This window comes from Tiliqua scincoides, chromosome 4, assembly GCF_035046505.1.
Source record: "Tiliqua scincoides isolate rTilSci1 chromosome 4, rTilSci1.hap2, whole genome shotgun sequence".
Taxonomy (NCBI): domain Eukaryota; kingdom Metazoa; phylum Chordata; class Lepidosauria; order Squamata; family Scincidae; genus Tiliqua; species Tiliqua scincoides.
The window spans coordinates 66,765,654-66,790,636 of record NC_089824.1 but is presented as its reverse complement, the minus strand read 5'-3'; the positions used below and the strand labels follow the sequence as shown (position 1 = coordinate 66,790,636).

Here is a 24,983-nt window from a genome sequence, read left to right as displayed (position 1 = left end):
GATTGGGCTGTGTGGCTCATCCTATTGAGGGATATATAGGACAAAAAACAGATGCTTGAATGAGTACAGGTGAAACAGTGGGGGAGCTTTCCACTTGTTTTTGCATCATACACAGAAGAGACAGGAGGGGTTGTGTAAAAGTGTATTATTCAAGCATCTTTCCATTCTGTCAATTTCTCACGATTCAGGCACCTCCTCTGTAAGGAGACATTATCCGATTTCAGTGTGTTTGCAGGTTATACATTTGCAAAGCCATCCTTTGTACATGACAACATGAGCTAGAAACTAGAAGGTGTCTCACAGCATTGATGTTAATTTAGAAGAAAATGAAACAAACAATATTACTTATTATCAAAAAGTAGTTTTCCAATTGTGGCTATTTTGCCCAAGGCACAACAACGGTAGTGTAGTTTCATTATATAAAATCTAAGTACAGTATATTCTTCTATATCCAGCTGATTGGAACTGTAAGGAATTGAAACAACAAACTAGAATCTAAGCCTAGTTTACATGGCAGATGTTGGTTACAGGTGGTTTGTGATAAATCTCTGGCTGTTGAACCATTCAGCACCTATATCTGTTTCAGTGTAAATGACTTGAGTTATTCACTGTTTGGACTGCAACTCATATGAGCCATGCTTTGAAGATTTTCTTTTGAAATTATGAAGCACATTAAATTTAGAAAGCAATCAGAAAAGCATTCAGAACCAGGGAGCATACAGTCAGCTTTAACTCATGTCTGTAACTGACAAGTTGTTAATAAAGCAGAAGAAATGAAACTGTAGTTCAAAAACAAACACCAAAAAGTCATTAAAAAGCATAACACTTTCTCAGGAGAATCCTAATCTTTTAATTTTTTTTATAGTCATAAGTGCAGAAAGCACTCCTGTGCTGTAATTGCTTGAATGATTACAGTTATTCATTTGTGAGCCTAGTAGTTCTTTTACAGTAGAGCCCTAAACATGTTTACTCAGAAGTAAGTTCCACTATATTCAATGGTATTTAGCCCCAGGTAAGATCTAGGAATTGCAGCCCTAGATCGTTGCCAGTCCTAGTAACTTCTCTTATGATCTCTACCTGAGAAAGTAGACTTGCCAATTCTGCCTTGAGAACAGGTTAATGACTTGGCTTTTGGAAAGTGGTGCTGATGATGTTGTTTCCAGGTCTTTGTGAATCAGTTGTAAGACCTGAAAATTAATCTGCCGCAGCAATAGCAGCCTGCTGGTCTATGGAGAGGCATGTTCAAATATGCTGATTATGATAAGCATGATCGACCAAGGCAATGGCCATCAATACCTTTTGCTAAAAATGCATTTCCTTTCAAAATTGGATCTCTCTTGGTGATATCATGCGGAATTAAAAACTGAAACCTATTCACAGCTTGCCATGAAATGCTGTGTACGTGAAGGCCTTGTTCCTGACAAGTGGCAAACATTACCAGCTTACTTCTTTAATAAGGAGAAAGCACTATATTAATATTGGAGGTACTCTATCAAAAGGTGCCCGAATTTTGTATCCTGTTTCCCCCAAGTATTTTTGCTCTTTAGCTAGTCTTCTCATAGTATGGTGTGACAGCTTTGTGGGATGCTAAGATTTCATGGTGAGCTCCTAGAACTAAGTTCCTTTGGGGAAAAAGACCTAAAATGTCAGTAAGCCACTGAAATCTTTCTCCCAAACTCCTGGAATGAAGGCAACAGAGTTGAACTGTGGACTACAACTTTATCAATTTTCATGCCTGATTTGCAGTATTTTTAGGCTACAATCCTATCCACACTTTCCTAGGAGTAAGCCCCATTGACTATAATGGGACTCACTTCTGAGTAGACATGCATAGGATTGGGCCCTGAGGATCCAATCCTATCCAACTTTCCAGCACCAGTGCAGCTGCAATGCAGCCCAGAGGTCTCTGTGACTGCCTCCCCACCAAAGGATGCAGCTCACATCCCACTGACACCACTGCACCGGCCCTGGAAAATTGGATAGGTTTGGACCCTTAGTTGGTTCAAGTCAGTCTTCCCTGTTCAAAAGTGAGTGCTGGTATACTGGTTACTAAGATAGAGGGATGAGTGACCCCCCCCCCGCCTTTAAACATCAGATCAATATTATAACTTTTTATGGGTTTTGCATTGCCTGCACGCTTGAAAATGTCGATCACTCAATGTAAGCAGAGAGATCAGGTTTTGTTTGGCCCAACCTGGAGCACAAGAGTCTTCTCCCCTGCGAAGGGATTAGAGGAGGGCTGGATCTGGGTGGTCTCAGAGGGCTCTTAAGCCACCAGCACCCAGCACCCAGCACCCTTCCTCCTTTTGCACATGGGCTCAGTACTGACACCCACCCATCCGCCCCAGAGCAGCCTGAGTTCTACTGGTCACTGTTCGGGGCCGGGCAGGAATTTTTTGCCGCCTGCCAGGATTGGCTGATGGCGGGTAGTATTTTTGCCTACCCCAGACTGTCGGGGCTTGGGTTTTTTTTCCTCTGCTGATTAACATCGGTCACTTTATGATGGCAGGTGTTGCAGGTTAGAAGGCGTGAGATGGACTTTGGTATGCACCTTCAGGCAGCATAGGCAGGGCAGAACCCACTTGCAGTCCTCAGGGGCTCAGTGGCAAGAGGACATAGATGGGGCCCTGGCCGGGACCGCAGGGTCCGCCTCAGAGGTTCAGTGGCTCGAGGTGGCATGGCCCGCGGTCCAGCTACCTCCCCCTTACGGGATAGACCTGAAGGAGCTGCGCCGCCTGAAAAAGGGGCAAAGCTTGAGGTTGGGTGCACGCCCAGCCTGGGGGTCAGATGTGATTTTGGTGCCTTTAAGCGGTCCAGTCTCCGCACCACAGGGGCTTTGCTGCCACAGCAACTGCAGGTCTCAGTCTCTCCTTCTGTACTATAACTACTAATAAAGTGGCCCATTCTCCCAGGTCTGTTGTCTCGAGTGTTCATTGGGGGGTGCACAAACAAATGTGCAGAGGAGATCCAGCGTCAACACCATCAGCTCCTGAGTTGATAAACCCAAGAGGGACTCTCTACTCCAGGTTCCCTTGGGGTGGTGTGTCATGAGGATGTTTTGATTAGCATCCATTATGTCTCTTCCACCCTTGAACCCCACACTGAACCTGCCAGCTGTGGTCTGTTTATATGGGCAAGCCACAGGCCAAATGAAGCCAGATTTTGAACCCTGCTGATATGGCAATGCAGAGTATTGTTGTTAATTTCAGAAGGAGAATCAAAAAGTCCTACAGCCTGAACCTATCCAGGCTACTGTGCCTGTTTCCCCACTAAAAGCAGACAAGGATTTATGTTTTGTGTATAGCGCTTTGAGTTCTGAGTTTCACTTCTAACTCATAAAGGTGGGGCACACATCCCCTTTCCGTAAGAGCTAGTTGCAAACTACCTCTGTATCCCATATATAATGGAAAGAAGAAAATAACCTTTTACCTTGCATTCCCATTCCCCTAGCAGTTATGCCCACACATTTCCCAAGATAGTAATTTTGACATTCTTTTCCACATATCTCTCTGTGGTTTGTTTTCTAATATACTAAGCACATTAAGAGACATGATTTATCTCTGTCCACGACATTTAAGGTTACATTAGCTTGCCTATTTAGCTTGGGAGATAAAAGGAGACTTAGAGATGGCAGAGAAATTAAATGAGTTCTTTGCATCTGTCTTCACGGCAGAAGACCTCGGGCAGATACCGCTACCCGAACGGCCCCTCCTAACCGAGGAGTTAAGTCAGATAGAGGTTAAAAGAGAAGATGTTTCAGACCTCATTGATAAATTAAAGATCAGTAAGTCACCGGGCCCTGATGGCATACACCCAAGGGTTATTAAGGAATTGAAGAATGAAGTTGCAGATCTCTTGACTAAGGTATGCAACTTGTCCCTCAAAACGGCCACGGTGCCAGAAGATTGGAGGATAGCAAATGTCACGCCTATTTTTAAAAAGGGAAAGAGGGGGGACCCGGGAAACTATAGGCCGGTCAGCCTAACATCTATACCGGGTAAGATGGTGGAATGCCTCATCAAAGATAGGATCTCAAAACACATAGACGAACAGGCCTTGCTGAGGGAGAGTCAGCATGGCTTCTGTAAGGGTAAGTCTTGCCTCACAAACCTTATAGAATTCTTTGAAAAGGTCAGCAGGCATGTGGATGCGGGAGAACCCGTGGACATTATATATCTGGACTTTCAGAAGGCGTTTGACACGGTCCCTCACCAAAGGCTACTGAAAAAACTCCACAGTCAGGGAATTAGAGGACAGGTCCTCTCGTGGATTGAGAACTGGTTGGAGGCTAGGAAGCAGAGAGTGGGTGTCAATGGGCAATTTTCACAATGGAGAGAGGTGAAAAGCGGTGTCCCCCAAGGATCTGTCCTGGGACCGGTGCTTTTCAACCTCTTCATAAATGACCTGGAGACAGGGTTGAGCAGTGAAGTGGCTAAGTTTGCAGATGACACCAAACTTTTCCGAGTGGTAAAGACCAGAAGTGATTGTGAGGAGCTCCAGAAGGATCTCTCCAGACTGGCAGAATGGGCAGCAAAATGGCAGATGCGCTTCAATGTCAGTAAGTGTAAAGTCATGCACATTGGGGCAAAAAATCAAAACTTTAGATATAGGCTGATGGGTTCTGAGCTGTCTGTGACAGATCAGGAGAGAGATCTTGGGGTGGTGGTGGACAGGTCGATGAAAGTGTCGACCCAATGTGCGGCGGCAGTGAAGAAGGCCAATTCTATGCTTGGGATCATTAGGAAGGGTATTGAGAACAAAACGGTTAGTATTATAATGCCGTTGTACAAATCGATGGTAAGGCCACACCTGGAGTATTGTGTCCAGTTCTGGTCGCCGCATCTCAAAAAAGACATAGTGGAAATGGAAAAGGTGCAAAAGAGAGCGACTAAGATGATTATGGGGCTGGGGCACCTTCCTTATGAGGAAAGGCTATGGCGTTTGGGCCTCTTCAGCCTAGAAAAGAGACGCTTGAGGGGGGACATGATTGAGACATACAAAATTATGCAGGGGATGGACAGAGTGGATAGGGAGATGCTCTTTACACTCTCACATAATACCAGAACCAGGGGACATCCACTAAAATTGAGTGTTGGGCGGGTTAGGACAGACAAAAGAAAATATTTCTTTACTCAGCGCGTGGTCGGTCTGTGGAACTCCTTGCCACAGGATGTGGTGCTGGCGTCTAGCCTAGACGCCTTTAAAAGGGGATTGGACGAGTTTCTGGAGGAAAAATCCATTATGGGGTACAAGCCATGATGTGTATGCGCAACCTCCTGATTTTAGGAATGGGTTAAGTCAGAATGCCAGATGTAGGGGAGAGCACCAGGATGAGGTCTCTTGTTATCTGGTGTGCTCCCTGGGGCATTTGGTGGGCCGCTGTGAGATACAGGAAGCTGGACTAGATGGGCCTATGGCCTGATCCAGTGGGGCTGTTCTTATGTTCTTATGTTCTTATGTTCTTATGCCTCCCTTAGGCATTCTAGTAATAAACAAATTACACTTTGGGCCAAACATTGATTTTTATCCCCCCTGCAGGGGAAAAAAAGCATCCTGTCATGTTTAAGCCTTAGTGCTGTTCTTAAATTGAAAATATTTTTATAGTATGCGATATCACAATGCAGGGTTACCTGAATGACAAGAAAGACCTTGCAATTTCAATTTACTGCACAAAGGCTTGATCTTAAGCAGGGCAGAATGCCTTCAACTTTCAGGGTGAAAACTATATTCCTTTGTTGTGAATTCTCAAAAGTAGAGAGCTAGGGATAAGTTGTTTGGGAGGAGGGAGAATGCCCTTATTTTTTATGCCGTTGTATTCATCAATATTTGATTTAACTCAGGTGTTGATTCAGATCGGTTCACACATGACATTATTCACAGGATCACTGCAGCTGCAGTCATCAATTTAAAAAAAGTCGGCAAGGGGCATTTCTGAGTGGTGGAACACCTGCCTTGTATGCAGAATATGTTTCAGTTTCAATCCTTAACATTTCCAGGTGGGGCTAGGAGAGACCCCTGTCTGAAACCTTTGAGAAACTGCCGTCATATTCTTGATAGTGCTGATCTAGATGGACCAATGTTACGACTTAATAATAATAATAATAATAAACTTTATTTTTATCCCGCCCTTCTCCCCAAAGGGACCCAGGGCGGCTTACAACATATTAAAAAAAACAGACTTGGTAGAAGGCAGCTCCATTTATGATAACCCGGGGTGGACAATCTTCCAACTTTAGGTCTCCTGGACCTTCAACAATTGTGTAGAGGAGGGAATTTCAGTAGGTGCAACTTGACAACTAACAAGTGTCACACTGAAATTCCCTCTTCTACACAATTGTTAAAGGTCCAGGAGTCCTAAAGCTGAAAGATTGGCCACCCCTGATATAACCATAGGTTAGAGTCTCTCACATTTTAAATAACCATAGCTGATTTTCATTCATTCATTCATTCATTCATTCATTCAATGTGTGTTTCAAACACTGCAAACAAATTTCCATCGAAACAGATTTCTATCCATGATACATACTATTTCATGTTTAAAAGAAAAGAGAGAGAGAGAGAGAGAGAGAGAGAGAGAGAAATTAACAACCGCTATAAAATTTACAAAAACAAGAAGTCAACATATGAATTATATATATCATACTCAAATGGATCTATATTTTAAATACCCACAAAAAACCCTCTTATTTTATAACAAAATCAGTTTTATGATTCTCTATTTCCCACTGATTCAGATTGTTTCATAGTTGTTTACCCTCCTCAGTAACTCATTTGCCCTTTAGAAAATTATCAATTTAAATGGAAATTCCCATCTAGACAGAGGTTGCGATCCTACCTGCATTTATGACCCATTGACCATAAAGGGACTTAAATCTAAGTAGACATACATAGGATTAGGCTCCCAATATACTTCAGCTTGAAAAATAGCAGTAACAGTCATCATTATTATTTTTGAACCACATTTGGTCAAAGTTAATGGAGACAAACGTTATAAGAGGCGTGGACATTTGTGTTCTCAGGTGCATAAATATATCAGGAGACAGTAGTAAGGTCCCAACTCCACTTGTCACATCAAGAACACAAAGGCAGAGAGAGAGAGAGAGAGAGAGAGAGAGAGAGAGAGAGAGAGAGAGAGAGTATGCAGCAGTTGTGTTTTCTGTTGAAATAATCCCTTCATCAGTCCATCCCTCCTATCTTCTATAGACTGCAATTAGAGACGTGCCTGCTACGTGCTTGCAAGAAGAAATTGGAAGATCAATAAAGCTGCAGGGTAAAATATCCTGTGTCTCTGTGCCCTTTGTTGACTCTGGATTAATTTAAATGTAAATTAATCCAGAATCAGCAAAAGGTACACAGATACATGTCTACTCAGAAGTAAGTTTGTATTCAAGTATTGTGTTCAATGGGGCTTATACCCAGGAAAGTGTGTATATACTAGGATTGCAGTCTTAAGGATATAAAGACACAAATGATGATGATGATGATGATGATGATGATGATGAACAGAGACTTTCTAGAACACAATGGAGCTTATTTCCATGTAGGCACGCACAGAATTGCACTATTAACAATAATGGCTAATTTAAAAAAAACAAAAACTTGTTTACAACATATTTTGGAAAAATCAACAATGATCATCAGTGTCCACACAACTTTTATCAAATTTGTCTCCTTTAACTTTGAGTAAATATACTATAAAAATTGTAACAGTGACTGTTACTGCTGTCCTTCAGGCTGAAGTCTTTGGTCCAGGTGGAAATTCCTATTTAAATAAATAAACTTTTAGCAGAGAAATGATTTATCAAGGAGGGTAAAGACTTTATGAGACATTCTGAATCTATGGAAAATAAAGAGCCATAAAGTTGATTTTGTTATAAAACATGATAGGCTTTCTGTGGGTCCTTGTGTGTATAAAAATTAATTCAGACATTGACTGCAGATTGGCTTCTACATAAACTATATAGAGGTTGTTAAAGAAGTATTTTTCTTATGAATGTGCATTTTTTTCTTCATTTTAAAAATAGAACTGCATGCATCATGGATAGCCTAGCATGGAATTTGTTTGTAATGTTTAAAACATGAGCATAAATGAATGAATGAATTGAAACCTTCTATGGCTATTTAACACAAGAGCGAATCTAAGCAATGTTTATATGAAGTAATCATTCATCTTCTTCTTCCTCCTTCCCACTGGCCGACAGGCTCAGGGGATATTTCTCCCAACCTGCTGGGTGAGAAAGATGCCCCACCCACCCACAACTGAAAGGGAAAGGGACAAGGACATGATCTCTCTTCCCCACCAGCCAATGAGGTAGGGCTGTTCCAGTGATGAGCAGGTACAGGTACTTGGTTCCCACTTTAGGGCCCAATCCTATCCAGCTTTCCAATGCTGATTCAGCTGTGCCAAAGGGGTGTGTGCTAAATCCTGCAATGGGGGGGACAGTCACTAAGGCCTCCTCTAGGTAAGGGAATGTTTGTTCCTTTACCTCAGGGCTGCATTGTGGCTGTATCAGCACTGGAAAGTTGGAAAGAATTAGCCCAATCCTACCTGACCACTAAGTAGGCCCAGTCCTACCTGACCACTGGAGCCACCACCAGATCCAAAGTCTCTGAAGAATTCTCCCAGTTCTAAATTGGTAGATGTCCCAGATACATTAATGATTTAGCTACCAACTCCAGAGAGTTCTTTTATTTAATTCTGGGAAGGAAGCCTGAAAGCTAATTGGATCTTTCTTGTCCAGTGCCCACCCTTCCCAAACATATCTGCTTCCTCTTTCCCAGTTCTCCTGCTGAAAGGATAGCCCAGAAGCTTCTGCAATGATAAATTCTACAGTAATAAAGCAGCCATTCAGCTTAGTAGACTTCTCAGTTCCATGAGCAAGTTCTCTATTTTGGAATAAAGCTTGACAGTATCTGGAAAGCAGTTCAGCATATAGTGAGAATCTCATGGCCAGTAGAGCACAGCAAGTGAAATTTATGCTACCTGAGTGAACAGAGTATGACAAGGAACTGTGAAGATAATCCTTTGGGTCTAGAGCAGTGATGCTCTGAAGATTTATGTTCAAGAATCTTTGAGAGCATGTTTGCAAAAAGCAAAATAATGGCTCATAGGGATTCCCCCACCCCTTTTCTGGAAATGATATTTGCAGAATATTTGCAATCATAAACCTTGCTTTTCTCCCTGGGTCAGCTAAATTGAAACCAACTTTTTCAAATCAATAGTTAATGTCAGAATCTGAGTTTCAAGGGTATGGAAGCATTTCTGTTTAAACCCTCATCAGCTACTGGTAGTTCAGTTATTGAATTTTCAGTCATGTAAGTCTGTGAGGAACTGGTTCAGATCCCATCACTAGCTCATTGACTGTGATGCTGCAGGGAATGCTGATCAGTCCAGGGGAGGCCTGGGAGAGGCATTTCCCAGATGCAAAACTAAAGATGTAACTTTTCACCCTGCTTACTCATAGTACTTGAATTACGTGTACTTAGTAGCAGGGACGTGTGGTGTGGCAGGTGGCAGAACCACCCCATTGTAGTCCATGGAAAAGCACCACAGCCATCCTGCCTGTATACACCCAAGGGGGCTCTCCTTACACCTGAGGAGGCTCTCCTTACACCAGGCTCTCCTTACACCAGCTTTCCGCACTATAAGCAGGATGGGGTGGTTCTGTCTCACCTGCCACATGTGAGCTTGTCCTAAGCATGTCCCTGCTTAGTACATGTAATGTACATTCATAGTCCTTGCATTACATGTAGGATATCGTAAGTTACTAGGGGCCAGGTTGATATTGATTTGCAACTGTTGTCCTTCAAGTACTACAGGTGGAGCCTATTTATCCATGTTAGTTCCGTTCCGTGACTTGGGGTGATTAACAAAAATTGCATTGTGCTAAATCCCATAGAGTTACACAAATACGCTGCAGCCTGACACTTCTGGATGGAAGGAAACTAAGGCAGCTGTTATCAATCCCCCCCCCTCCGCCGTTCTCAGCCCTCACTGTTGCCAGCTGTCCCACTTCTTTCACAGGTGGGATGCTAAGCTTTTAAGAGTCCAGTCCTATGCGTTTCTACTCAGAAGTAAGTCCCATTCCAGTCAATAGGGCTTACTCCCAGGAAAGTGTGGAGAGGATTGTAGCCTTGCTGGGCTGTTTTGTTTCTGTAGGCTGGAGCACAGAGAGCCTGCACTATGGGGGGGGGGATTTCTCAAACACTCCCTGGGTTTTTTAAAGCAATCCCCTCTGTTGCTACCGCACCTGCCCCTGTATGTGTGGGAGTGAGAGAGAGAGAGAGAGAGAGCACTCCCCCTTGCTGCCTGTGCTCTGGCTACAGAGGTTTTCTGCCCCCCCTTCCCCTCTTCAGCCTCTTTGCTGGCTCAGGGGCTCCAAGGGTGTTACTCTTCCTTCACAAGGGGAACCTCTTCCAGGGCTCCAGGGCTATTTCCCTGCCTGTGCAAGGCAGAGCCTTTTTGCAGTGTTTTGGGCTGCCTGGAGCAGAGGCCAGTGCAGGGCAAACGTGTGTGTGACTTTCAGTTCCCCCACCCCATTCGAATTGAGACAAATCTGCAGATAAAAAAATCTATGGATAAATAGGCTGCACTTGTACTTCCTTTTTTTCCCCTTAGTGAGGATCACATATGGGACAGGTTCAGGCGGTTTCATAATGTGAGGTAATGGCTAGATGAAATCATCTTTAAAAAATTTGCTGAAAGTCATCTTGAAAATATGAGAGGGGTTTCGATTCAGCCTTTGAGGGGTGGAGTGATTTGTAGATGGCCAGACCAAATGCCTCTTTGATGAGGCAAGGTGTAAATATGTGACATGAAATAAATATCATGATTATAAATAGCAATCATGCCAGAATATTCTGTGCCTAAACTGTTCCTGTGAGTAAGAGGAGGGTCAAATGAATCTGCCAAAGTGAGATCCAGAGTACCATCTGAGAGTTCACAATGTTGAAAGCATAGCTATCTCACCTAAGGAACCTTACCATAGGAAGAATCATGGCCAAGGAGATCATTGTTGTCATGCCTTCGAGGATTTTTTGCTGGATAGCATTACCTACAGGAATTTGTAGAAGCTGTAGCTCTGACCAGACTGCTAAAGGCCAGATTACACAGTCAAATTCGTCCTTTTGATGTCTATGTATTCTTATGAAGAGAAGTTAGTATGAACTAGGTGATAGAACAGGAAACTGGAAATTGTTTTCAAGGGCCCAATCTTATCAAACCTACTAGGGTGGATACAGCCATCCATTAGGGTGTATGCCGCTGTGGTGGGGGGCAGTCACAGAGGACTTCTCAAGGCAAGGGAATGTTTGTTCAAGGCTGCATTACAGCTACTGTACTTCAGTGATAAAAAGTTGGCTAGTTTTGGGACCTTGTGATTGTATGAAGGAATTTGACATTGTGAAACATTGCTTACTGTGCAAAAAAATTATCAAGTTAGAGTTTCTATACATATCACATTTAGAAGTATAGCCTTTTTTGCAGTTTCTTATCTCTATTTACATAGAAAACAAAAAAATTGTGGCTACTTTTTTAAAAAAGGATATTAATTCTGTATTATCTTCTCCCTCCCCTACACAGAAAAGCGAAAAGCCAACATATTGGACCAGCTTACCAATACCAGTGGGACAATAATTGGGGTCACCTCTTGTATTGTGGTCCTCCTTCTCATAATCTCTGTCGTAGTACAAATCAAACAGCCCCGTAAAAAATTTGTCCAGAGGAAAGCAGACTTTGATCAAACAGTATTCCAGGAGGTGTTTGAACCTCCTCACTATGAGTTATGCACTCTTAGAGGAACAGGGGCTACAGCGGACCTTGCAGATGTTGCAGATGACTTTGAAAACTATCATAAACTGCGGAGATCATCTTCAAAATGCATTCATGACCACCACTGTGGATCACAGTTATCTAGCACTAAAGGCAGCCGTAGTAACCTCAGCACAAGAGATACGCCTATCTTGACAGAAATTCAACCCCAGCCTGTAAAGCCCCACATCCAACCCATGAACAGAAGAAATATCCTCGTGATGAAACACAGCTATTCACAAGACGCGGTGGATGCGTGCGAGATCGATGAAATCGAAGAAGTACCGACCACGAGTCACAGGCTGTCCAGACATGATAAAGCTGTCCAGCGGTCAGTATCAATAGATTTTTGATGAAGACTATTTTGTGAAGACTTGATTCCAACCCAAATATTCCCTCTTGCTTTATTTTTCCTCTAATTCCTCTTTCCATTTAGAGTTCTGGCCATTATTTTCTTCCTCTGTCTAGCATCCACTCACACAGCTTATGTAGAACTTATGCACAATGATTGCCACCAATGGGTCCCCATGCAAACGCAGCATGGAAGCAGCAAAAGGCATGGAGGCTCTTTGCTAAGAATCCAAAACTATGCTTTCTGAAAACGTCAGTTTCTATTCCTCAGTTCTATTTCTAGCAGTTCTCATTCATGCTCACAATAGCTTTGCATGGCACTCCCTTCACAGGAAGTCAGATCAAAATATGTTGTGTGAATTGGGCTTTGTAAAATCTCGTTTCACTTCTTTTTCTCTTTCTTTTCGGACCCAACCAAATATGACATGGGAGATTCATTATTATGAGATTTGTTTTAAAAAAAAAATTATCAGCCTCTGACAGCTGAGCTGAAAATTGAGGAAATTGTCCTCTGGAAAACGGCATTTAAAGGCACTTGTATGAGCCTTTGATCTAAGGTAGCAAACATATACACACTTTCCTGAGAAAATACAATGGGACATACTTCTGAGTAAACATGCATAGGCTTGTGCCGTAAGTTGTCCCTCCACACACTGAGGTTACGATTAGCTGTAGAAAATACAGAGCAAATTGTGTTTTTTTTTTTCCTCTCCCCTAGAGCTAAAGGCAGCTGGAGGGGGGATGAAGAAGGGGGGGGGAATTACCCTCTTCAAGGGATCACTTGCTCAGTTTTCAGAAAAGCTGCCTAGGGCTGCTAATTACTGGAAAAAAAAATACAGCAGGCAATGCTGATCATCAATCTTCTGTGCTGCATCTAGGTTGGTCCTCCATTCCTGTCTCTCCCCCTGCAGTTCTTCATTAAAAGAAATTGCTTTCTTCTTATTGTTTTAATCATATCCAAATAGAAAATATAAGAAAGGGCAGTTACCATATCATTTGACCATACCAAAGACATTTTAAAAAAATAAAAGCTAGTTATGTGCTTTCTTTGCCAAATCAGTATGCCTGTAGTTTCAACATAGCTGAAAAGTAGCCCTGCTTTCATCCTCAAACCACAGATACCTGCATAGTTCGGTGAAGGTCAGGTCAATGTAAGAAAAACCCTCCCCTTTTCCTGTAAAATATTATTTTTTTAAAATATAGCAAATGGCAATATTTTCAAAGTATTACAACACCATCTCTGTTCAGATACCATGCTATCACTGCTTGTCTTATTTGTTTGCCATTTAGATCAGAAGATAATTTTTTCTTGCTTTAGCTTGATACTCTTTTAGATTTGCTTATTAAAAAAAAACAATGTAGTGGAGAAAAGTCTTTCATATCTGACGAAGTCTGGCATGATTTTTATTTTCACTAAAACACAGAGACTCTTTTACTGTGTATTGCACCTTGAATGCTTGTAAATAAGAATGATTAAAAATTTGCAAGTCAACACAAAAAGAACAATAGTTATGTACAACTTATTTGGAAGAAGCCAGAACCATTTTTGATGAATTTCTGTTTCACATGCATGCTTTATTTCTCCACTGTGTTTTAGTGTTCCGTTCATGAGCCCCACATTTTTCATTTTATACATATAAGCCACTGCGTAGCCTGGACCCTCAAAGGACTCTGTCAATGTCAGCTCCAGTGGCTTGAAATGGAGTGTGTTGGTGGGGCGCTTTGAGGGTTGGTTGGTGACCTTGACAAGAACGTTTCTTTTGTCTATTTTGCATGCCAAAGTTATATGTCTTGGATCAAGTTGATCAGGTACTTAAGGTATACTCTGATTAAGAAAGTGTATGCATATATTTCTTTTTTTCTATGCAAACATTATTATGTTGAATGAAATAGCCATAACATTCCAGGTTCTGCCTCATTGGGTCTCTAAGCAAACATGAGTCTGAGTACAACACAACTAGGGTGTAAAAGACAAACTGAAGGTAAGTGAACAAATATATACCTCCCAGTTCACCATCACTTTCATTCCATTCAGGGCCGGCCCATCATGAGACCGAATGGAGTGGCTGCTTTGAGTGGCGGCAGTGGGGTTGGAGTGGGGGATGTGTGTGTGCTGCCCCAGGTGTGAGGCTGGAGTGGGTGCATCATCACACCACCCAAGCCTCCGGTGATATTTGGGCTGCTTTGGGCTCAGCTACCACACCTCTCGCCATCTATTGTGTTTTTGCCCCTCACCAGCAAGAGCAAGTGGTGAGTGGGCCTGAAGATCCCTGAAGTGATCATTTAAATAAATGCAAGAGTCCAGAAGGTCAGGGGTGACGTAATTACATCATTTCGTCACACCAGAACTTCCAGAATGCCAAGCTCCAGGTAAGCCGCATCACCTCAGGTGTGATACGTGGTAGGGACGCCTCTGAGTGGCAGGCTGGAGGAGGCAGCACATTAGTGGGGTGCTTCACATTCTATGCCTACGCAGCCACGTCACCCAGCCTACCACCTGCCCAGTACTTCACCTTATGTTCCAATCCTCTGAGAGCTAGTGAGAAGGGGATCAGTGGGAAGAGGACCCTTCTCTTCCTCAAAGGCCATTGCTGCAAGAGGCGGATTTGGAAGAGAAAGCAAGGGGTTGCTGTGCCTGTGATCCTCCACTGCGCTTCTTCCTTCAGGCTGGGCAAGCATACTGAAAGTAGAAGAGGATTTCAGAAAGTGGCTGGGCAGGAAAGGCAGAAGAGGAGCTGGTGGAGGTGGGGAGGGTCAAGGTATGTGCGAGCATACCTTAAAAGGGGGGCAGAAATGTGGGCACCACTTCATGTGCCATCTTTCTCAGCTTGGGCCGGGCCTGATTCATTCATTTTCTTTGAAAAAGTCTGGTAACTGTTTATCATTTGCTTTTTGTGTGTATGTTTATGTGTGTATGTGTGTTGCTTTGTTATCTTTTTTTTTTTTAAATGGTGCTAGATCGCATCTTTGCAGATCAACTGAGCTTTGAGCATTCGACAAATGTCAGATTATAGGCAGGGGACTGCTGTAACATAAACAATGCATAAACTATAAAAGCCCTCAGTTGCACTATAACATCTTGCTAAACATAATCTGCATTTGAAGCTTGAATTTTAAACAGATGCTTGGCACGACCATTTACTTTTCTTTAAGAAAATGAGGTGTAATGTTTCAGTGTGTAAGAACTTTCAGCCTGAACCACTGTATGAGTACAGGGAGCCCTGAAAAGCTAGCTAGGTAGCTTTTCCCCAGTCTTCATTCAGAGAGTCCAAGGAGGTGTAGAGAAGCTTAATGATTTTGAGCACTGCAACAGCCTTATAGGTTGCTGAGGGTGGGAATGACACGCACAAGGCCAGGAAGCAATCTGCATGGATGACTGGTGGTTTAAAGCAGAGCCTCCCATGTTTTAGCCCAGCCCTTTATGCGTTTAACCACATTGGCTGTCTAGTCATCTCAGAGAATGTCCTGGTGAAGCTGTAGTGAGATCTATGGACAGCACAAATGCCCTGAATTGTTCTTTCCCTATTGTTTTTGAGAGTGTTAAATTGATGGCCCCTAGTTATTGGATACACAGCAGACGTCCCACTTCATCTAAAATGCTGACATCTACCTTGACTAACCAACTATGAGTAAAGTGCCAGGGGATACATTCTCACTCTCAGCTGGGAAGCATGCAAAGTGTTTTGTGTCTGCTGTGAAAGCAGCATTGGTACCAGGTCTCCCTCTGCTTCCAACAGCTGTGGATCAGGCTGTTTGTTTTTTACCACTTAAATGCTTAGTCACATTAGGCTATGAAGGCATTGTTACCTTGCTGAATTTATGATAGCAGAAACACACACAACCTACAGTTTAGTTTGTAGGAATTGAATTCTCCTTGTTCTATTTACATAGCTGTGCATTGTCACTTTGCTAATGACCCAAAAGGTTTGAAAAGATGTTTTCCCCCTTAATTCTGCTATCATCAAAAAATAGATACTATTTTTTGATCTGTATACAAAAATATTACTGGCACATGATTGCAATGCACACATGAAGTTCCGGAAATGCTTTTCCCCCCTTGCGTTTGGGAAAATTTCACTTACAGGTCATTGTTGTGTACCCTGAGTTTTCTTTAATAGCGAAATGGAGGAGCCAGAACCCTAGAATAAACAATGGCAGCCCAATCCTCACCTGTGCTGGCACAGCCAGGCTGCATGGCGTGTGCTGTATCCAGTGCAGATTAGGAGGTGGTTGGAGATCACCTCTGGGTAAGGGACCATTTTCCCCCTTACCCTGTATAATGCCACTGCCTGCACTATGGGGCTTCTTGAAACCGCACCACCTATATAGCTGGCACACATCCAGAAAGCCAGTGTAATGAGGGAGGCCCAGGAGGGGTTGTAGAATACAGTGGCCTCTGCTACCCTATCTGCCTCCCTCCCCCACCCATAAATGCCCCCACCTTCCTCCCCAACACTCTCCCCATGCCCATGTGCTGCTTGGCGCCTTACTTGCGCTTGGAATGTGGCATCGGCGGGGCAGCTCTGATCTCCCTGCCAGTGCAACCTACTGTCCAGGTGCCGCAAACCTGCTTTACAGCACATTTGCAAAAGCTTCGGCTGGTACAGTGTCTGCTACCCAGGCTGACGCAGAGTTTAGATGCTCTGCAAGGCTTCCTTTCTCTGCGCATTTCCTTGGGAGAAGTTCCAAACTCAGCAGGGAGTTTAATTACTTTTTATTTTATTTACTTTGTAATTTATTTTTATTATAAATTTTTAAAAGTGCAGGATTGCACTGCAGGTCATTAAGTTTGACCTGGTGTACGTGTTGTCAGTGTAGTATATAGAAAGTATTGTTTAAATATGGTTATTTTGTCAGATGGTGAGATATACATACCAGCTTCATCCAGTTATCTTTTATCTTCAGAAGATAATTTATACAGACATGGACATTGTGAGAACAAAATTATTTGACCAGCTCTCAGGATGGTTTTGGGCTGGGGTGAGGAGTGAGAGTACACTCTCAATGTCTTCCTCTCATTTTATTCATACCTAACAATTCCAAATTTTTTTTTTCTTTACTTCAACAAGGTATTGTTTTAAGTGTTTTTTCAACAATTGAGTATTTTACAATTTGGCTGAGTTCAGATTCATTGCCCCTTGGTTTGAAATATGCTTGTAGTGGAAACCTGAAAAAAATTAGACGTGTCTAAAAAATATCTTAGACTTAAATTTTGCAGCTTAGTCCTGTGATGCTCTGTGCAGTCTAATGCTTGCCCCCATGCTTTCCTTCAAATTGAATTGAGTGTGCTCTTGCAGTTTCTTCAGTCTATAAGCTTTGATTCTAAGGATTCATGTTCTTGAGTCAGATTTAATGTTCTGTAGTTATTCACACTTATATACCACTATTCAACAAAAATATTTCACATAGCAAAATAAATCCATAAGTGATTTCCTGTCCCCAAAGGGTTGATAATCTTTAAAAAAAAAAAGGGGGGGTGCAGAAGAGACACCAGCAGCAATCACTAGAAAAGACATGTTGCTGGGGTGACATCATGCTCTCCCCCTGCACATTGAATTGGATTACAACTCTAATTGATATGGGCAAGATTGTGCTTAATGTAGCCACTCTTCAATCTTAAACCCCCCCCATTCATATGACCCAGCAAAGAACATTTGCACCATTGCAGCTGTACTGTCTTCAACTGCAGTTGCACGCACTGAAGCATATTGCCTTTGTACACTGGTGCCACACTATGGCTTGCAACATTATTTTGGCGCAAGGGCCCTTTTTCACTTGAGAGGTAGGTCTTAAGGTTGAGCTGGGGCACAATCCTAACCAAGTCTACTCAGAAGTAAGTCCTATTTTGTTCAATGGAACTTATTCTCAAGAAAGTGTGGTTAGGATTGCAGCCTTAGTTGTTCATCACTGAACTATGGGGCATTCATGTGAATAGCTATGCTATGATTTTTCACCTTACATCCAAGTTATCAGTGCAATCACTTACAAATATGGATCAGTACCCAGATAGCCCACTTCTGCAATGTGCAATAAGCCTTAGACCTCCTATAGTATGTCAAACATTTTCTATGAATCAAGGCTTACATAAGTACGTTTATGTACACTGCAGGTACATTGTCCACATAATCCAGCCATATATAAACCCCAAACATAGATTGATTGCCTAGGTAGAATGGTAGGCTTTATTTCATATAAATATTCTGTGCACAGCCTAAGGGATAAGCCAACCCTGAGGGATACAGTGTGCAGGTCAGGACCATGTATGAACCAGGTGAAGTCCTATAGATATCTGTAGAGCATATTTTCAAATAAGTGTATAGGATTATTACATTTTTTTTTGTTTAATCCAAGATATACACTGAATATTCTTACCTACTTGTAAATGTGGCATGTTGAAAAAAAATTATTTACATTGAATTTGTTGTATGTACATTGTTTTCATTATGTAGACTGCTTGAGAATAGTGCGCTCCTGGGTGATTTTGAATATGCTACAGTGACTTGTGAAAATGTGGATCCTGGAACTACAAGCTAGAGATGTTCTTGGACTATGACCAGCTGTTCCAATTTCATGAGAAAAAAAAATCGTCAGCAATGAGTAAAATTAATGGATGGCAATAAGACTCATGACTATCAATCCTATCATTTATTATTGTCAGTTTTTTTTCTTTCTTTATATTTATTTTTTTAATGTTTTGTTACAAAGGAAAGATTACCCAGTTTCAGGAATAAATGAATAAATCAGGTATTTAGCCATTTATAATCAATGCAGTAGAAATGTTTGTTGGATGTCCATCTAACAATACGACTGAATCAGACCCCAAGAAATGAATCTGCATGTACTTTGCTGAATATTTGAGTTGGCAACAACAACAAAATCCCTTTGATGAGACACATTGTAAAAAGCATGCATTCATAATTACTGCTGTTCCTATCCATTTCTATGTGTCATATGCTTGCTAACTGTAACTTTTTATAAAAAGATACATAAAACAATGTATAATAATTTCTTACATCGAGCTTTACAGTACTCCTTTCTTTTACTGCAGCAAACAATTTTGTTAAAAGATTCAAAAAGAGCTCACATACACTGGCTATCAACACACATGCAGAGCAGGCAAAGCTTACCCTTTTATCAAAGTCAAAATTTCCACATCAGCTGCTTTGCACAGGAATAGAACAGCAGTTCTCGAACTGTGGGTGCAGGACCCACCAGTGGGTTGTGACCCCATTTTTGGTGGTTCCTAAAACTGACAGGGCAGGTTAGGCTATGTGCATCAAGGGTTAAACAAGTTGCTACTGGGGGAGCACTGCTGCCCAATCACTATTATAGCCACATCCCTTGGCATTTATAAATCAACCCACCCCACCCCACCCCCAAAAAGCATGAGAGACAAATTGCTTGGAATATGCATTGGGCCACTATATTAAAGCCAATCAGAAACTTTTTAAAACCTGCAGTGGGCCAAGCCTCCCCCTTGCAGTGTGAACATCTAACCTAGAGGAGACAGTAAGCTACCATCTATTACCCTTTCAGACATTTCCACCCCCATGGAAAACTGTGACCTATCAATTTACAATTCTGGCTTCTTCACACTAACCCTGAAGGGTCAAGGAAGCTGCATAGCCTCCGCAAGCTGGAAAGCCCTTGAGGTTGCCTTTACAATCCAATCAAGAGGGCTTGCCAACCAGCCTCCCTAAGCCAGGCAACCTCTAGGGATCAGTGCTGGCTCAGAGCCCAGTCCTGAGTTGCCTGGGGCGCGCAGCTGCGGCGGCATCAAAAATGGCTGCCGCCACATCCTGCATGCCCCACACAGCCGCCAGTGGCACGTTGGGAGAAGGGAACTTTCGTCCCCTTCCCCCAGGTAAAGGGAGGAGCCCCGCAATGGGGCTACTCAATTCACCGCTGACCAAAAGGTTGGCGTTGAGGTAAAACCCTTTGTGTTGGGCGGTGAGCCCAACACGGAGGCTTTGGTCCTGCCTCCGTCCCTCCCTACTCCTTTTCTCTGCCCCCGCCTTCCCTTCACACTTCGTCCCCACCCTGTCCCCACCCTTTGCCCACCTCCCCCCTTCCCGGAACACCTCCTCTCCCCACGCCCCTGCTTTCCACTCCACTGCTTGGTGGTCCATGCAACCGCCGAGCAGCGGAGGCCAGGTGCCCTTCTGGCTCTAGCCCAAGCTAGCACAGGCACTCATCCGGTGTTTGGGCTTGTAACAGTAAGCCGGTGCACAGAGCTCAGGATTGGGCTCTCAGCCACTAACACTTGCATACCTATGGGTGCACATCAAAATCACTACTCCTAGTCCTTGCCCTGCACAAAACCTTCCAAAAGGGACCACTAACCCAAGGAAAAACAGTCTGAGTTTGGTACAAAAAAAATGCCAACAAAGCTAATCAGTTGGACTGCAAAAAAATTCCTACTTGAGTACAAAGGCAACCAGCAAAACTCGTGACTGAGCAACTGGTGGGTGAGATCAGATACTATGGTACTCTGAGTCAGCAGTTGAGAACCACTGAGCAATGGCCAGTGAAGCTTTACCCCATGAATGCCAAACACCAATAAGGTGTGGCTATCTTCCTATCCTTGCCTTGCATAACCGAAGGGACCCAGCGCAGAGCAACCCCATGCACAGAAGCCGGCAGAGCACCAGCAATTCATCCCTTTCCCTGATCTTTCTCCCAAGCAACTGATTGGTGAGATTTGATTTGATTTTTAGAGAGAGAGACAGTTTGTGCATTTAGCCCTGGCTGTTGAGTTAGGCTACGAATCTTGTGCAATTCTCTGTTGAGCAAGCTTGCTTTGGTGTGGATCTAATTTTACCAAGATCAGGGAGTGTGCATATAGAACTGAAGCACAATATGCTGCCAATTTCAGTGTCACCATCCCAGCAAGAGAAATGCACATTTTAAATTCATATTTGAATGTGAAACTTTATTTCAACATTTGAATGCCTTAGATCTAATGCTTTTGATTTGGGTACTTCAAACTCTTATAAGTCCTCATTCTAAAAAGAAAAAAAAAACAGTTTTGTGTTAACAGCCCACAGCTGTCAGATACTGAATACCTTTCCTTGTAAACTATCACATGCAGTGCAGTATCGTTGCATAGTAAGGTTGAAATATAAAATTCTGAAAACATGTCCACCACCAAGTTCCATGCCAGAAACAGCCAGAGGTGCTCCTGGGGGGCAAGGGGGACAAATTTCCCAGGGTGCCATGCCTCCAAGGGCAGCATTACCTCACCCCCCCACCCCCGCTCCTGTCCGGAGGTTTTTGGAGGCCTCCAGAAGGCCTTAAAGACTCACTTCCAGTTTTTGGCCAAAAACCGAAAGTGGGGTTTAAAGGCCTTCCGGTGATCTCTGAAGTGTTTGCAGGGCCCCAGATGGGAGCAGCACTCAGCGGGAGGGGGTTGGCATCCTGTGGTCCTGGCCCCAGCGCCTGTATTGTCAGTGCAAACAGCTTCACTATATTAACCTTCTTAAGCCTCAATCCAACTTTCCAGCACTGAAGCAGCTGTACCAATAGGACATGTGGAGCTGCACTGTGGCTGCATTGGCCCTGGAAAGTTGGGTAGGATTGGGCCCTTAGGGCCCAAACCTATCCAATTTTCCAGACCCAGTGCAACCACAATGCAGCCCCATGGTAAGGGAACAAATGTTCCCATACCTTAAGGATGCCTCTGTGACTGCTGCCCCACTACAAGATGCAGTGCATGCCCCATTAGTACAGTTGCACCGGCACTGGAAAATTGGATAGGGTTGGGCCCTTAATCAACAAACAGACACTGTATTATTTTTTGTTTCCCAATTTAATATTGGGCCCTGTTAAAATATCCAGCTGCAGTGGACTTCCTTGACAGCCAAAAGGAACCCCAGAAAGTAAATTATATTCTGCTAGAGACAAGAGAATGTAAGAATTACTGCTCCTCACGGTTAAAGAGCTGGATTATATGCAAAGAAAAGAGTGGGGGAGAAACAAGCTAGAGGCTGTTGAGATCATTTGGCTTTCCTATTTTGAATGCTCTGCCTCTGCAGTGCTCCCTTCAGCCTTCTGCTGTCCCCTACCTTGCTTTGAGTACAATCTAGATACACGTTCTGCTGAAGTGAATGAAAACTGTGCAAGAGCAGAGCTTTCCATCTTCCCCGCCCCCCAATATCTTTCCTGACTAACTGATGAGATCTAGCTTTATTCATAACTGAGCAAGAACTTAAAAGCAGATGCTTGAGTCGTTGCCAGGTGTACAGGGCCTAGATACTATTCGAAAATCCCAATTTATTTATCTCCCATATTCCTTCTCACCACCGAAGTGCAAGGGGATGTGGGTTGAGGAACTGTTCATTCCTGACTGAATTGGCAGTGGATGCTTTACTTGCAGGGCTCTTGCTTTTTAATATGGATCATAAAAAGATTGGGGATTGCTGTTGCAAAAACCTGTTCAATGAAATAATTGAATCTGCTTAGGTTGCAATCCTGTACACACTTTCCTGGAACTAAGGGCCCAATCCTATCCAACTTTCCAGCACGGATGCACCTGTGCCAATGGGGCATGTATTACATCCTACAGTGGGGGGGAGGCAGTCACAGAGGCCTCCTCAAGGTAATATTTGTTTCTTTACCTTGGGGAAGCATTGCAGCTGAATCGGTGCTGGAAAGTTGGATAGGATGTGGCCCTAAGCCCCTTTGAACACAATGGAGCTTACTTCTGAGTAGACTTGAATTGTTACACTATTACACCGAAGTTGCACTGTTTAAAGGGCCTGTTTAAGAAAGAGTATAATTCAGCTGAGATGAAACATTAAAATCTGCTTCACGTGTTGCTTCTCACATGATAAGACCAATTCAACATCCAAGCCTAAATGACACAGCTTCACTGGGGATGCTTTGCAACAGCTGGACTTCCATGATATGGCAGGAGAGATTGCTAGATACCATAGGACAGGAAACTCCTCATTGATCTGGTGGGACCAAATTGCCTCTATTTAAATAGCAAGCATCTCCCCATTTGATCACAGTTCCGGAGAGAAATGCGAACCTTGCTGACAGCCTGGAGAAACCTGGCAAGCTTTCCAGATGCTATGGTAAGAACTAGTTCCTCAAAAAGGAACCAAACATGAACTGTACTCTAATTAAAGAGAGAGAACATCTTCCCACGATTCGTCTTCTCGAGAGCATAACAAGGCAACAGCACTATAGCCTAAGGAAAAGAAAACATACGAGTCTTAAAGAAAATGGTAAATGGAGGTAAATAAGGTAAGTGCTCTTTTGCATCTTTTTAGATTGTGAGCCCTCTTGGGACAGGGAGCCATTAGATATTTGATTTTTCTCTGTAAACTGCTTTGTGAACTTTGTGTTGAAAAGCAGAATAATAATAATAATAATAAGTAGTAGTTTCATATTCATATACATGCAAGTAACATGTTTGCAGAATTTGAAAAGCACATACACCCAGTTAGGCTGCACTCCTATACACATTTACCTGGGAGTAAGCCCCAGTGGCCTCAATGCATGCATAGGCTACCACTGTGTCTTCCACTGAGGTTGCAATCCCAAGCAGTCTTTGGTGTAAGTCCCATTGAATTCAATGAGTCTTACTTCCAAGTAGATATGCATAAGCTTGCACTGTGAATCTTGTTGGAGATCCCTGAGACCTTGAAACATGTAACATAATCAAATCCATGCAGTTCAAAAATAAAGCTTGTCAGTGTGTCACTATCATATACTTGGATTCTATTGCAGATCTAAAAGTATAAACAAACGTCACAGGTTTATACCAAATTCCTAGGCTTTGGGTGGTGCTATAAAATAGATACTATAGAAAAGACAGAGGTGCACAAAATACTTCAAGGGGCATATAAACATTATTATGCTTTTCTGTCCTGAAGGTATAACTGTATCAATGGTTATTGTCATCAAATTAAAAAAAAAATTGTGGTTTGAGATTTGGCACTCGTAACACCGAGGGCTGATGGTTCATCTCAAATGTTGACAATAGACATGTGTGAGCTTACAATTTAAATATTACACTTTGAATTTGTGCTTGATCAAACTGCCATGAATCCATAGTGGTGATTGAGCAGTGTCCAAAGAAGCCTGTAAGAACTGAGCTAAAATGGAGCCACCTATTTGCCAAAGCTTGTGGATTGCAACTGTTACCCTGCACATGCCTGATCTTGTCTGATCTTGGAAGCTAAGCAGGGTCAGGCCTGGTTAGTACTTGGATGGGAGACCGTTTGGGAATACCAGGTGCTGTAGGCTTATACCATAGTCTTTCGAGACTGAAGGTTGCCAACCATGAGGGGGAAAGCCAGGAAGAAATTGTGTGATGTCACTGTGGGTGGAAAGGACCTAATCCTACACTGCCAAAGGCAATAGGCAGCTTCCCTCTCTTCTGGTGTTGTGCTAATTTTGTTCTCTACTTTTGCAGTGTATTGTGCCAGGACAAAAAAAAAAAAAAAAAAAAGAAGAAGAAGAAGAAGAAGCATTTCTGTATTGTCAATAAGATGATTGGATAATACTCTGTGCTTTCTCATGCTGTTGTGTTATGGATTAATTGCTGGCCCTCACCACACAGTGCTGCTGCACAGACAGGGCTGCCCCAAGACCTCCTTACATGGGAGGTGGCATGCAACATGCTGCCCCCCTTTACCCAATGGTGTGCCAGCCTCTACTTCTCCCACTCAGCAATGTTGTAACTCAGCAGTCTCCTCTTCTCCATATTTCCTCTTCCTCTTTGTTCCCGTCCTCCTTTTCCAATCTAGGAGTGGCAGTGGACGCAAGCAGGTGATCGGTGCCCCCCTCACCAGTCTGCTGTCTGAGGTTCCCG

General features: G+C 43.0%; 1 protein-coding gene and 1 pseudogene across 1 annotated transcript in view; both read left to right on the top strand.

Annotated features, from left to right (window-relative positions):
- NETO1 (neuropilin and tolloid like 1) overlaps positions 1–14,128 on the top strand; it is a 115,112-nt gene extending 100,984 nt beyond the window's left edge. Inside the window, exons 9-10 of the mRNA XM_066624442.1 lie at positions 11,582–12,140; positions 14,068–14,128. Coding sequence (XP_066480539.1) covers positions 11,582–12,140; positions 14,068–14,128 — 620 coding nt within the window. The remainder of the gene's footprint in view (positions 1–11,581; positions 12,141–14,067) is intronic.
- A 10,170-nt stretch (positions 14,129–24,298) lies between these two features.
- Positions 24,299–24,415, top strand: LOC136650148 (5S ribosomal RNA; annotated as a pseudogene).
- Positions 24,416–24,983: the final 568 nt, after the last annotated feature.